The 14,663-nt window shown below is 34.3% G+C and overlaps 4 protein-coding genes across 8 annotated transcripts in view; 2 read left to right on the top strand and 2 right to left on the bottom strand.

Moving 5' to 3' along the window:
* The first annotated feature begins 892 nt into the window (after positions 1-892).
* LOC108731732 (8-oxo-dGDP phosphatase NUDT18) lies at positions 893-2,834 on the top strand. Its single transcript, XM_018462217.1, has 4 exons — positions 893-1,299; positions 1,414-1,948; positions 2,071-2,173; positions 2,471-2,834. Exons 1-4 carry the CDS (start codon positions 1,200-1,202, stop codon positions 2,708-2,710), a joined length of 978 nt encoding a protein of 325 aa, XP_018317719.1. The 5' UTR covers positions 893-1,199; the 3' UTR covers positions 2,711-2,834.
* A 1,426-nt stretch (positions 2,835-4,260) lies between these two features.
* Positions 4,261-6,162, bottom strand: LOC108731730 (zinc finger protein 37). Of its 3 annotated transcripts, none has more exons than XM_018462214.1 (4): positions 6,107-6,162; positions 5,686-5,721; positions 5,321-5,542; positions 4,261-5,222 (listed from the first exon to the last, which is right to left on the bottom strand). In XM_018462214.1, the coding sequence occupies exons 1-4, from the start codon at positions 6,107-6,109 to the stop codon at positions 4,296-4,298; spliced, it is 1,188 nt and encodes a 395-aa protein (XP_018317716.1). In that variant the 5' UTR covers positions 6,110-6,162; the 3' UTR covers positions 4,261-4,295. The 3 variants fall into 3 exon arrangements, with proteins under 3 accessions (XP_018317716.1, XP_018317717.1, XP_018317718.1); XM_018462215.1 differs by having other exon boundaries at positions 6,075-6,152; XM_018462216.1 differs by lacking the exon at positions 6,107-6,162 and having other exon boundaries at positions 5,640-5,704.
* Positions 6,163-6,294: 132 nt separating this feature from the next.
* On the top strand, positions 6,295-9,692 carry LOC108731586 (transmembrane protein 39A). Of its 2 annotated transcripts, none has more exons than XM_018461969.1 (7): positions 6,295-7,181; positions 7,315-7,463; positions 7,548-7,646; positions 8,191-8,291; positions 8,394-8,646; positions 9,129-9,336; positions 9,412-9,692. In XM_018461969.1, the coding sequence occupies exons 1-7, from the start codon at positions 6,852-6,854 to the stop codon at positions 9,664-9,666; spliced, it is 1,395 nt and encodes a 464-aa protein (XP_018317471.1). In that variant the 5' UTR covers positions 6,295-6,851; the 3' UTR covers positions 9,667-9,692. The 2 variants fall into 2 exon arrangements, with proteins under 2 accessions (XP_018317471.1, XP_018317469.1); XM_018461967.1 differs by having other exon boundaries at positions 8,188-8,291.
* A 314-nt stretch (positions 9,693-10,006) lies between these two features.
* alpha-Spec (alpha spectrin) overlaps positions 10,007-14,663 on the bottom strand; it is an 11,898-nt gene continuing 7,241 nt past the window's right edge. Inside the window, exons 5-9 of one of the 2 annotated variants that reach the window (XM_018462067.1) lie at positions 11,884-14,411; positions 11,755-11,809; positions 11,284-11,662; positions 10,771-10,937; positions 10,007-10,305 (exon numbers count right to left, since the gene is read on the bottom strand). In XM_018462067.1, coding sequence (XP_018317569.1) covers positions 10,177-10,305; positions 10,771-10,937; positions 11,284-11,662; positions 11,755-11,809; positions 11,884-14,411 — 3,258 coding nt within the window. In that variant the 3' untranslated portion in view covers positions 10,007-10,176. The remainder of the gene's footprint in view (positions 10,306-10,770; positions 10,938-11,283; positions 11,663-11,754; positions 11,810-11,883; positions 14,412-14,663) is intronic. The other variant, XM_018462068.1, reaches the window with a different exon arrangement.

Raw genomic sequence — 14,663 nt, 5'->3', positions numbered from 1 at the left:
GCTCCGCAACAGTTGAGTCTGCTAAACGCGACCAATGGCAGCAGTGGATGAGACTAGGTTTATTCGCGTCGCGATATCCAACATGCTCCAACATGCTCCTACCATAGCTCCTACTCACTCCAACGCGCTTGATAGAGTGAGTAGGAGCTATGGTAGGATGCATGTTGGATCTTGCGACGCGAACAAACCTCTACTATAAGAGTAAGAAATTGACCAGTCACAGTCCAATGTGAGAAGAATAATCGACTGTGATTGGTCAATTTCTTATTCTTACTTCTTAAACCAAGCTTACTACGTGTATTGTAGACGGGCCATCATTGCTTACTGCTTACTGCTTACTTCTACTTCTATGTGCGTTCACCTTCATACTTGCAAAATGCTCTTAATCAACTGATGGTCTTTATTCTTTTATTATGTAATCAAAAATACCGTATCTTTCTCTTCTGCACAAGATTTATTTCTGCGTCCAGGGCATCTCCTCGCAGTGCCGTCACTGCAGTACAATGACGGCACATGTAAGAATAATGCCCGGACTATAGATTACTGTGCTCACGCTATGTCACACATGAATAGTTTCGGAGAATGTTAATGACATTCTCAGAATTTAAGAGCTGAGGATTTAAAATCGTAAATCTCCTCAAACCTCTGCAGAGAACAGTTCTGGTGTTTCAAAGATATCGCTCTATTCGTCCGGTTGCTCATCATCAGAGCTATCAAAGCTGAGGAATGTCATTGACATTCTCAGATAATAATAAAAGTATTAAAAATTAAATACTCTCGAGAATATTTAATTTTTAATACTTTTATTATTATGTACAAAATGGAATATAATTGATAAATGTAAGTGAGAATACGAGTATATGAGAACTTTGCCAAAATGGGCAAAGTTCTTTCTTCTAAAATTTTGCATTTTCGGAACAACTCGCATAGGGAATTTGGCACATGAATGTGTGCGGCACACGAGCTCCAGACGCTCCAGTGCCTCCAGTGCTCCAGTAATAGAGACGGAACTGAACCGAACATCATGACATATCTTGATACGTGTTTCCACACGTTTACTGGCTCAACTGGCTGATAGCTGTCACTTTCACACTGATTGTGTTAAATTGCAACTTAATATATATTTGCAATCAAATATTGCTCTGTATACGACGCGACACTATTTTCAGTATATGTGTATATACATATAAATATATAACATGTCAGATCTTGTAGAGAATCAAGTTCAATTGCTGCTTGCCGGACAAGTATTAGAAAATGACATATGCAATGTACATACTCTCGCAAGTGACACAACAGGTATGTCCGACGCCTTCGCACTGCAATCGCTTTCGTAATGTTCTTATAAGATGCCGAACTCTTTTCTTTCTTTCGAAAAGAGAAAAATTTGATACGACTAAACGTACATTGCAGGTGCAAAATCAGGTCAACTAACAGGACACATTCCCATTTGCTTGAAAACAGTAACATACATAGTTGCCGCTGTTGTCATAAATGACCAAGGCGAAGTGTTAATGATGCAAGAAGCGAAAGCTTCTTGTACTGGAAAATGGTACTTACCAGCCGGTAGAGTGGAGAAGAATGAAAATCTTACAAGTGCTGTGAAGAGAGAAGTCTTGGAAGAGACAGGTCTGGTGATAGCACCAACAACTCTGATATTGGTAGAATGCGCGAATAGTACATGGTTTCGTTTTGTTTTTACCGGCGATATCGTCGGCGGTACTCTCAAGACACCCGATCAGGCAAATGAGGAATCGCTACAAGCATGCTGGGTACGAAACATAAATGACTTGCCATTAAGATCTAATGATATAATATATCTCTTAGACCGGGGTAAAAGTTACGTTTCAAATAAAACTGTTCCCCAACATCCTCATTTGATGCCTGTGACCAAATCACACACAAAATTATTGTTAAGATTAATAGTCACATCTAAGAAGAGGGCAACGTAAGTATTATACAATGTTTGTATTAATATCTAGAGAACTACAATTATATTGTTAAACTGTATATAGTATATTTATAATGTAATTATTCTTATATTAATATTAATATTAATTTTGTTAATAGGAACAGATTACATGTGCTATCTGATACTGAACAATATAATCCACCAATTTGTGAACTTAATCCAAATCGTAGTTTACTATCTACTCTGCATAGCTTTATGACCGTGAGTATATTAGGAAAGCATTATATACTTTATGAAATACATAAATATTAATAAACTATTATTAAGTATCAAATATATACAATATATTGTATATATTTTGCAATGAAAAATTGTTTTTAAAACTAAAAAAATCTAGTCTTGTTACAAAAACATTTTTTTGCATTAATAATAATAAATTGTATATAAATTATTCTTCATAAAATATATACATATTTACTATATATAATATGTATGTTTGAGAAAAACATTGAAAGATTTTGTTAGGAGTGTATATATTCAGGCAATTATTTTTTTTAGGAAATATTTGGAAACGATGTACCACAGCATAAACCACATGGTTTATTGTCTGTAGAATTTAGCGGTGGACAAGAAGGTGATGGTCTGTGCTTAACATTATTGGTATCCTTCAAGTTACCATTGGAAGACGTGCCTGTAATTGGAAAATATATTTGGCACGAGCTTTCTGAAAACGTAGCAGAATCTCTTGCAGCCCGTCTGCCACGGAACATGACTGTCCCTTTGAAGGTCGTACGTTAATTGTATACAAATGTTTTATTAAGCAATTATTTTGTTTGATGAAAATGAATAGTACAAGATACACAGGAGAATATAATATACAACAATTATTTTACTATAATATTAACATTGAAATTACCCTAGTCTACACCAATGACTTTATAACAGATATTAATACATGACAGATAACATTCTATATTTTTAACTAATATAAATAAGCTATATATAATGTTATTATATTTAGCTTATATATATATACTTTATGACAAAAGAAACTAAAAAATATCGATCAAATAATATAGTAACACACTGGAATCAAATTTTTCTTCTTAAAAGTCTAATCAATTCCCAGTATAAATTATAAATTGTAATGTATTAAGCAATATAATGATAGTATAATAGCATAAAAATTTCACACAGTATATTTATTATAATATATATATTTGAAATTCAAATTTAATAATTTCAATTATAGATTATTGTGTATATATGTATAATTGTAACTATAAAAAGAAATTATTAAAAGCTAAGTTTATAAGTTTGTTCAAAAATTTATTATTGAACATTACATAAAGATTATTTAAAACTGTTAAATAGATTTGAAATTTTATATTTGCATATATGCAGTTAAAAGTTATAGTCTGTTACATATCTTGTTTGTGCAAATTATACCACTCAATATCTGCTAAATACAATGTAAAAAATTGAAAGTAAAAATAATTTATTGAAATAAAGTTCAGTAATAATAAGAATTAAATATAAAAGTAGGGCTAATAAAGATTTTAACGAGCAATTTATCACTTATAAGATATCATTTCAAATTGCACGTATGAGCTCAAAATAAGATACAAATTATATTTTTATTATTTTTATACATGTTATGTTTTATATACTCAAAATATATAATAATAATAAAAATAACTTATTTAATTTAAGGGTTATTTAAGTCTGATATTATTGATTATAACATACTTGTATAAACCCAAATAATTAAACAAGAAATATAGAACATGTTATTTATATAAATAAATGGTAGTCATTTTTTAAATAAAAGTATTGTTTCTATTCCTCACATATCCTATTTTAGTAACTCAAAAACATCACAGATCATTATAATCATGTACCACTTGATCTTAAATAAATCTACATAAAACATGCAAGTTTATAAATTTTATATACATATAATAATGTTATATTTAGGAAGACCATCATATAATTACACAAAGGTACATGAAAATAAAAGCTATTTGCTGCCTTTGTCAGTAAAAAATTGCTCGTTTGCAAGTAGAGCATTGAATGAAAAAATACTAAGACTTTTAAAAAATCCTTAATATGCAGGATATTGTATGTAATTTATTACACATCAATATCATCAGTCAAATCAGAAAACTTTTTGATAACAGATTAAAAAGATCTCTTAAACTGAAAAAATTAATTTTACATTTTGAAAAAGTCATATATATATATATATGTCATAACAGATACATACTTTTGTATCATTAAGGCATCAAGAATTTAAGTTTTCAATTTTTTATCTAGTTATTGACAGTATTAATTTGTAACAAATTATATAACTTATCCTGCATAATAATAATAATGTATACCTTCAACTAGAAGTAGATGTTAATCTTCCCATCGTATTTAATACAGTATCTTCTGTACTTTCATTCTTTATAGGAACCACATTACTAGTATTATGCATTAATTTAATGTCATCATTGAGCGTTAAAGATACATTATTTAAATAGTTTGAAGAAGCAGTAATATTAACATCTGCAGTACTAGTATGCAGTACATGCTTTTGATTGTTTTCACAATCGATTGGATTTGTGTCTGTATTTACAGGATGTTTCTTCATATGAGTTGTTAAATTACCACTGTGATGGAACTTTTTCCCACAAATTTTACATTGAAATGGAATAATTCCGGAATGTATCCTCTCATGTATCGACAAGTTACCACTGTGCCTAAATTCTTTACCACACACATTACATTTGTAGGGCTTTACACCCGAATGAGTTCTTAAGTGAGTGGAGAGATTTCCACTATGGCTAAACATTTTTCCACATATCTGACAACCGTATGGACGTTCACCAGAATGCGTTCTCATATGTATAGCCAAGTTTCCACTGTGTGTAAAACACTTTTCACATTGGCTGCATTTATATGGCCTATCTCCATTATGCGTTCTCATATGAATAAATAAATTGCTTTTGTGTCCAAATTCCTTGAAGCAAATTTCACATTGACATTTTAACTTTTTTCCTGTACTAGATTCTGCGGAACTTTTGGATGGTCTCCCAAGACGATTGTTTCTTACAGCACTCAGCGATTGTGCTGTTAATGTTTGACTAATATTTCCTACATTCTGCAAATCCTGTACAGGCTGTGACTGTTTGTTTTCTTGAACTATGACGACATTACTTGTACTCAGAGGATCACACTGATTATTTGCCTGTATTTGATTGTTGCCATCCTCTTGATCAACTGAAAGGAATATGCTGTTTTGCATATATGATAAACTATCAGCTTCCTAGAACAAAAATGTATAAAACTTAATATGAAAAAACTGAGTAAGATTACTTGCTAAGTTGTTAAATGCAAGTTGTTCACAATACTGTAAATATTTACTTCTGCTCGAAACATAGCCTGTTGATCATGAATTTCATTTTTCGCAGGCACCTCGTTTGTTAACTGCGTTTGTTCCCAAAACTGAGACAACTGACGGTGCTTATACCCAATATCTTGATTGATAAAAGGATACAAGGAACTATCTGAGCTATTAATTCTATTACTTGCGTTTACATCCTCTATGGTTGTACATTCGTGCTTTATTTGTATAGGACTAAACATCTGTAAAATATAAAAAACGAACAGAACGTTATACATTCATATCAGTGCACTACAGTGAAATGCCATAAAGTATCTCCATTTGCCCCTATGTAATTACAATTGATATTCAAAGCATTAAAGTCTCTTAATCGCCATACACTAACACTTTCATTTGAAGAATTGTCATTAAGGGTCTCGACCTGGAAAATATCAGTTGCTAAATCTCGTAGTTCTAGCAGAGAGAAACCTGAGAGTGGACATCCCGGCCTTTTTCGTGTACCAAACTTCGTAGGGTAATGTCCACGTTTTTGTGGTTCTTTTCCAGACTATTACGTGGATTAGACAAGGATAAACAATTAAAGTTGATTATTCGTCTTTGTCTAATCCACGTAATAGTACGGAAAAGACCCACAAAAACGTGGACATTACCCTACGAAGTTTGATACACGAAAAAGTCCGAGATGTCTCTCAGGTTTCTGTTTTAGTGAATTTAATTTGCGTGTCATAATTGTTACACACTTCCTACTCAATAAACGCGATAGTATATACATACAACAAGACTTTTTGTAAGCTCACATTGCTAACCATCTTTAATAAGAATCTTTAATTTAATCCCTTTGTCCCAAAGCCATTTCTTTATTAGATATCTAAACGCCACCTACACGATTCAAACGGAAGGAGTAATGCTGGAGTCCCATGGACTCCAGCATAAAGCCCCAAACACGATGAACACACTGGCTCTGTTCAGCAGAGAAAACTAATGGCGAATTCAATTGGAAGCACTAATGCGCATGTTGGAGCTTCCGACGCGACAAACCTTAGGTGTGTACCATGGCCTTTAAGATTATAAATCAGCCTTTCTGCTACTTTCTTCGCTGCATGAAATTGCACCTTATATCTTAAATTGCACCTAGTTCAACCATAGAAAACAGACCTATAAATAGACATAAACAGACATAAATCCATTTCAACAAGTATTTAACTTACAAAAAGGAGAGGCGGAAGAAATTGGTTTACATTTAATTAAATGCTAAAAGTGACGTGTTCTTGTATCGTGTTGCGTCCTCTTCGTGTCACTTCGTGTTTTTGTTTAGAGTGACATAATCGATATGTGAGAAAAATAGCATTTGAAAAAAAAAAAGGTTATATTTAATATAAAATATTAATATTTGTATCTCAAAAAGATATACAAAAATTGTCTGCGACGTGTGTTTGTTATGCTACGTGGAATACATCGTTGATTTGTTCAGCAATCTATTATTATGTCACAAAAATTATTGAGATAAGGAAATTTGTATCTCTCGTATGAATTGGTATGAATGTTTAAAATATGCCTGGAGGCAGACGAAACGCTGTCAGTCGGACTGGATCAACTGCCAGATCCGGTAATGGTAACGTTAGTTCAGCCAATACTAATGGAAGAAGCAATAGCGGAGAAAGAGCAAGTGCCAATGGTGCGGACGACAAAAGACTTGACGAAATTTATGGTGGAAGGTCTCTGGCACCAAAGCACATTCCTATACCTGCAGTACCAGTCGACGGGCAGTTGGGCTTTGAGGCATTATCTTTAATCGTCTCGATTATTGCAGCTTGTCTGCAATTGCTTAATCTATATAGAACGGTATGGTGGCTACCAAATTCCTATAATGGTTATACTATGGTACGTTACATTTGTGTTTATTACACATATGAAAACTAGATTATGCTATATGGATGATACAAAGAGGATAGTTGTAATATATTTAGGAAACGGAAGAATTATGCTCCTACTTGTATTCTCTGGTATGTTTCAGAATTTTTATTTGATAGATCCTTACCTACTTGTATTTATTTTTACTATGGTGGCACATAGATTCCTGTACATATTATTACGTCAGATCATTGATGTTTCATTACCAGTTCAATCAGTACCTGCAAAATTGGCAATCCGAAATATTATAAGGTATTATTGTATGTGATTTATTAATAACTTGTCAGATTTATAGTAATATCAGGATATTTTAGTATTTATGTAACTTAATTTCAGGTCATCTTTATCAGTTGCTGTAAAGAGCGTATTGGGCTGGTGCCTGTATCATATGATTGAGAAGCACAATTCTATGAAAATTTTTTATTTATGTTATCCGTGAGTATCTATAAGAATGAATACGTTTGAATATATTAAATAATATACCATTGTTGTATCACTGCATTGATAGAAAAGTGACAATCTCAAAATTGGACCTTCTCAGCAATTTTTTAAATTCTAAATTGGAATATTTTAATTGGGATAATGAACATGCAATTTTTATAACTTTACTTCTTCCTACATGTTATTATTTCAATTATAATATATTCTTTAAAATTTATATATGAATTGTTTAAATCAATAAATTGATCAAACATTGTATTTTTAAATTCAAATACTCTAGTATAGTAGTATACACTTTCATTTCTTGTCACCGAGTTGTGACACTTTCATATAAGTAAATAAACCTATGTTTCACAAATCTATGTTTCCATAAAAATATATTAGTCTTTAAGATCAATTTTCTTTTATTATCTCAAAAATGCTAATTTTTGCCTAGTATCCTTTTTTTATCGATACAGCGATATATATACATTTATATTGTGTAATTCAAAATTAAAAATAAGTATAAATAGCTTATGATATCCATTTGTTCCAGAAGTTTATCAGTATATTTTGTTATGTTTGGAATACGAACAGCACCATTTTTTGATACGTCGTTCTCGAGTGGGAAAGAAGAACGAAAAACAAAATACGTATTAGGTATGTATCATCAAATGTGTGTATTAATAGCATCTTGTCTATTTATTAATTTTTAATTTTTTAAGTGTTCTAGTATTGTAACATGACTTTTTTCATATACAGATAAACCTTTGCACAATTGCTCACTAAACGCATCAGCCATTAGAACAGAAGTATCCACTTTGAGATCCGATTTTAACAGACGATTAAAGCGAGCTTTATTTTCGTCTTCAGGTAGCGCGTATGTTTGTGTAGTTGCGCCTATTATTTTTGTACCTCCACATTTACATTTTAATGTATTGTGGGTAGTACAGCATGTAATCTTGTTCTGGCTCGGAAGGATATGTGCGTACTTCGCTCAAGCTTATCCTTTCAGGTAAGTATATTCCTTCGTAGTAAGAATTGTTTTGTCAAACATAATAGTTAAAAATGTGAAATTTTTAAATTATCGGGCAAGTGAGAGTAGTTCCGCAGTAATTATTGTGTAATCTTTTTTTGTAAGCTCGTGTATTTCTTTAATTGTTTACATGTATTTTCGAATGTTTTAGCTCAATTCGAGCGATGTACAACGATGATATCATGTGCTTCATACAGCCTTTGTTTTCATTGTTGTGTGCAACTGGTGTAGTCTTAAATTACCAGGTTTAAGATTGCTGACCCTGTGTAATACAATTTTAATGTGTGATTTATGTCATCAAATCTAATTTTGTGAAAAGACACCCGTTGCAAACACCAATGTAGATACAATTGTCTTTGTTTCGTTATCTATAGCTTAGCAACATTCTCTATTACCACGTCTAAATATGTATTGACAAAATAATAGTTAAATAATAGTTAAAGTATGTAATTGACTTTTAGATATTGTGATGAGCTACATAGAGCAGCGATGCACTTGGGCCGATGGATTAAAATAGAAAATCGTAATAATCACATATATGCCGAACCGTGGAATGAAACGGTATTGTGGCCTCACGGGTCGATTGTAAGACACAATCGAGAAATTTATCGTTCTGAAGGTTTGTGCACAGCAGCGGAACCGGGTAATCTAAGTCACTCTAGATTTTATGTATGTAATCTTATTCTATCAACGAGTAACAAAAAATATTAGACTCGATATTAATTATATATTGTTGTCTTACAGGGTTTATTTAATAACCGAGTAACGCTTCTGAGTCCAATACTGGCATTGCAATTATTATTGGTGAACATTCAATTGTTTATTTTATTAGGCGTGACCGAATGGTATCAAATACTATCGACGATATTATTATTAGTTATACATTATTATACTTTGTTCAAAATGGCTAGGGATTTTTTAGTATCTTGGAAAGTGTACCGTGCTGAACAAATAATTCAAGAAAAGTCTCAAATGGTTGTGAACCCAGTTGCTCAATAAAATACAAGTCATTTCTGCAACATTTTTTATATTATTTTTTATATTTTCCTGCGAAATAAAATGAAAAAAAAAAAATTAATTATTCACACAAGGAAATTTGTTTTATATAATTTACACAAGTATTTAAAACACCATACATGTTTTATAGACTTTTATTGAATAAAATAACATAATATATTAAATGCACATTTATTTTAAAGACAATTAAGAATTGAGAATTGAATAACGCAATATTCGAAAATATTTGTAAAAAATGTAAATATTAGGAAAAACATTGCTTTTAACATAGAAATCCTTTTAAGATATCCTTTTTATATTGTGTATATATATTTTTTTCTCTGTCAACTAATTAGCTTAGAAAATCTCAATTTCTATAAATGCTCTAAACGATAATTGTTATTAGAAGTATTATAGATAATCAAGCATGGTATTTAAAGACAAAACATATAGTAGCCCTTATGCATTTATAATTTAATAAGCTTGGAAAAATACGCACATACAAATGCATAATTAATTTTGGAAAAGAGTGCGCGTAAATTCTATATAATCCAACGCAGCTGTTATCGGTCGTTCCGATTTGGGATCTACATAAGGTTTCATACGAGCAACGCAATAATCAGCCATCTCCTTCGTGAGATTCTAAAAAAAAAAAGATTAACGAATATAAATTGTATTTTGATTACAAAAACATTGTAACATATCTTTAACGGCATAGCTGGATCTTAAGTGCTGTATAATTCTGTGTGAATTTATATAATATCCTTTAAACTGCGCGCCGAAATGATTTTTCGGTCTTGAAACGCAAACTCTACTAAATTACTGCAGTAATTTCACGAGTTAAATTAACTAGCAATTTAACTCGTGATGATATTACTGCGATAGCTTAGTAGAGTTTGCATTGCAAGACCGAAACATCATTTCGGTGTGCAGTTTAAAAGACTACATATGTAGTATATAAATTCACAGAATTATACAAGCACTTAAAGATCCAACTAGACCGTTAAAAGGCATTTATTTTTATTGGTTGTGTTCTCACATGTACGGTCAGATGAGATTTAATATTTAATATATTTTTTAATATTTTACAGTATTTGCAATACTTACAGCATATAATTCCTCCTTTGTGACATATGGCCGATCTGCTGCTGTGATTGCTCGGAAAGCGTTCTCTATTTCCTCCGAACTCTGCACGTTCTCCGTTTCCTTGCTGATCATAAACGCCATGTATTCTTGCAGCGATACGTAGCCGTCCCTATTAGGATCCACAATGTCTGTAAATAATAACACGGTGTTAAAATAGGTGTTCAGAATAATGTACCACACTAATGGCGAATTCAATTGGAAGCACTAGTGCGCACTGGTGCATATTAAAACCGTTGTATACTGATTTAATTTGAACATAAAAATGAAATGCAAATATTCCGAATTATGAAATACATATTTTACCTAATAGTACAATAAAATGTATTGACTATTTCACGATTTAATCGATTTCTATGCTTATTTATAAACATATCTACGTTATTTTACGACGGCTTTAATGTGCACCAGTGCACACTGAGTGCGTCCAATTGAATTCGTTATAAGAGCCACACTACAAATTGAAATCGACAAAACCTAATATATTCTCAAATTCTGGATCAGGTTGTCCTTCTTCTATCATAGGAAGGTCGTAGCCCAAAGCTCTCAGGCACGATTTGAATTCTTGGTGATTCAGGCGGCCACTCTTGTCCTTATCGAAGTGCTTGAACATCATGGAGAATTCTTTGAGTGCATCTTCAGATACACCTGACTGGTTTCGCGCTTGAATCTGTTGTTCCAAATTGTGTTGCATACGCATTCCTAACTGATCCAACTGATCCCATTGCTGTGCCAATCCTACGGTACTGTGTTCTGTATAACGATTATCCAGAATTAGATGTTCCTCTAAAATAGCTCCTAGATCTTCGATTTTCTTTAGATCTTGACGACGTGCACGTACTTCTTGAGTTTTTCGCTGTAAATTTGAATATAAATAACATAATTACATAATGAATATACAAACCTTACATAAATTATGATAAATGTATCTGTTTCAATTGAACAAACCTTGGTAGCTTCCAGTTGCTGTTCCAAAGATCCGGATCCTTCCATCATAGATGTTCTATAAAATAAAATAATTTGCATTTCTATTTCTAATTAAATAACTAAGTAAATAAATTTCTTTAAAATGCGAACCTTGTTTCCGCAAGCCATTGATGGAAGGCATTGGCGTGCTTGGCGAATTCCTTACGTAATTTATCATTTTCCTCCTGTCGCTGTGCTTCTTTCGCGAGCTCAACATCGCGTTCCTTAATTATCTTCTGTAAGTTCCGCCAAGTATCTTCCAAGGCTTCCATCGTGAACCATGTATATGGATTCGGTCCGACATTGAAACTCTTAATTTGTCTGTCAAGAGCAGCCAGGGCTTGGAAATCAGCTTCAGCCGAAGATAAGCTGGCTTGGAATTGTGCGTGTGCCTCGCGAAGAGCTCGAATCTCCTCGATACTATTACAACGAACAGGATCCGTTAAATCTTCCTCAGCATTCTCAAACCAAGAGTTGAAAGCGGATGCCTTCTTTGCAAATGTCAGATAAAGCTCTTCGATCTGCCTGAACTGATCCTGCATCCTTAATAAACGTTGTTTTCTCGAGTCGGAATCGGCCAAAAGTTTTTGCCAACGAGCAATGACATCAGCATGACGTTTTTGAATGCTAGGTGTTTGATCGTGACCAGAATCAACAAGCATTTCCTTCAATGAGGTGATATTCTGGATACCTTCGTGTTCGAAGGCATGAAGACCAGCATCGAAAGTCTCTTGTTTCGTGAGCAGAGTTTGCACGGTAGACAGATCCCGACCAAACTCCTCGGAACGCACATGAGTTTCCTTATCAGCGATCCATGACTCGACTACATCAGCTTTCCACATAAACTGCAAGTACGCGGAGTTGTCATTCAGCCGTGTCTTTCTACGGGCCGCGAGAGCTCCAAGTTGCTCCAATTTGTTGCGCAATTGTGCACATCTTTGACTGATAGCATCTGCTCGATGATTGCCAGCCTTGATTAGCGCTTCGCCGGCTTCGCAAATGTCCTTGCAGCGTTCACCGTGAGCTGCGAAGTCGGTTTCAAACGCATCATGCTTCTTCAAAAGACCTTGTACGGCAGCCATTGTATCACCATAATCTTCAACGGAAAGTAATTGCTGCTTCTCTGTGATCCAGGCTTCTTCCTCTTCGACCTTGGCAAGGAACTGCTGATACGTCAAGGATTCATCCAACTTCTGTCCTCTAGTGGCAGCTAATTGCTTCAATTCAGCCCATGCCTGATTAAGAAGCTTCAAACGTTGCTCGATTTCGGGTACTCCCAGATTTGAAACGTCCATCAATTTTTCTCCTGCTTCCTGGACAGCTTGGATAGCAGGTTCATGACTACCAAGTTCAGCCTCCAATCTCTTGTGCTTCTTCTTCAAGTTCTGTACGCCCGTAAGGTCGCGACCATAGTCATCCGATCCAACAAGAAGTTTCTTCTCCTTGATCCAAGATTCTTCGTCAGCAATATCGCGGAAAAATTGATGCAAAGTGTTAGCTTCGTTGAGTCTCGCCTGTCTATGTGCTGCCAAGTTCCTGATTCGCTCATAACGTTCATTTATGCTTTGGCGTTTTTCTTGAATACCGGCGGCATCAAACTGACCGCTCTCGATCAATGAATCGGCTTGTGCATTCATGTCCTTAATTCTTTCCTCATGCGCCTGTATGTCTGCCTCGACAAGTTGATGTTTTTTCATGAGGTTTTGCACGGAAGCTAAATCCTTGCCAGCGTCTTCGGATGTGAGCAAACTCTCGACTTCTCCAAGCCAGAAATCAAGATCCTTCACGGCAGCAATATAAGTACGCTGCTTATTGGCTTCTTTCAGCTTCATGGACTTCTCAGTGGTCTTTTGCGTAAGATATTCCCACTGATCAGCAATGGATGCCAGTCTCTTTTGAACCGCATCCTCTGAACCAGCACACTGATGCTTTTCGATTAAATTGCCTCCCATAGCAAGTACCGATTGAATTCGATCTGCATTGGCTGCCAATTCAGCTTCGAATGCCTGATGTTTCTGATGCTTTGACTGTATGTTGGCAGGATCTTTGTAATTCTCCTCGGTTGCTAGCTGAAGTTTCTCGGCAATCCAATTTTCCATCTCGTCAGCATCTCGAGAGAACTGTTGCAGAGTCTGAGATTCGCCCAGCTTTGAACGCTTCTCGATAAGAGCGTCCTTCAAATGTCGCCAGCGATCTAACACTTGGCATCGTCTTTCATCGATGGGTTTAGCGGCGTAATGCTCGGCAGCGATCAATTGATCAGCCAGAGTTTGTAAGGTAGCAATTTTCTCTTCGTGAGCGTTGATTGCCTTGTCAAAATCTTCGTGTTTCTTAATGAGAGCTTCAACATTGTCACTACTGTCTACTGCGTCTGCACTGCTGAGGAAAGCCTCTCGCGCGCTCATCCAATTCTCCGCTTGCTCGCAATCTCTGCAGAACAATTGCAATTCGAGATTCTGATCGAGTTGCATACGTCGTTGAATCCAAGCTTTCTCTAATTCTTGTCTGGCTTCTGCCATAGATTCGAGTTTCTCCAGTATCTCCACGCTAGCATAATGGCTAGATTGCAATAGCTGTTGGCCAAACAGTTCGAACGCCTGGAAAGTACCTGCTCTAGCATCTATCTCCATCCGGTGCTCCTATACAAAAAAAAAATTAAAAAATTTACAAAGTGGTTTGTCATTCGGTTCTCGAGTATTTTATGCCAGTACACAACTCTTTGTTTGTTATGTGATATGATCAAATTCATTCGGCAATAGACATTACAAGCAGAAAGGTAGTAATTACGCAATATATATACTATACAGGGTGTTTCCAAATTAAATGGCAAAACTTCGGGAGCGTGTAGAGGAGTAAAAAACTAAGAAAAAAAGTCCTATAGACATATGCTC

The sequence above is a fragment of the Mycetomoellerius zeteki genome, unplaced genomic scaffold, assembly GCF_001594055.1.
Source record: "Mycetomoellerius zeteki isolate Tzet28-1 unplaced genomic scaffold, Tzet1.0 scaffold135, whole genome shotgun sequence".
NCBI lineage: Eukaryota > Metazoa > Arthropoda > Insecta > Hymenoptera > Formicidae > Mycetomoellerius > Mycetomoellerius zeteki.
The sequence above is the reverse complement of the archived record's forward strand: the minus strand, read 5'-3'. Positions and strand labels throughout refer to the sequence as shown.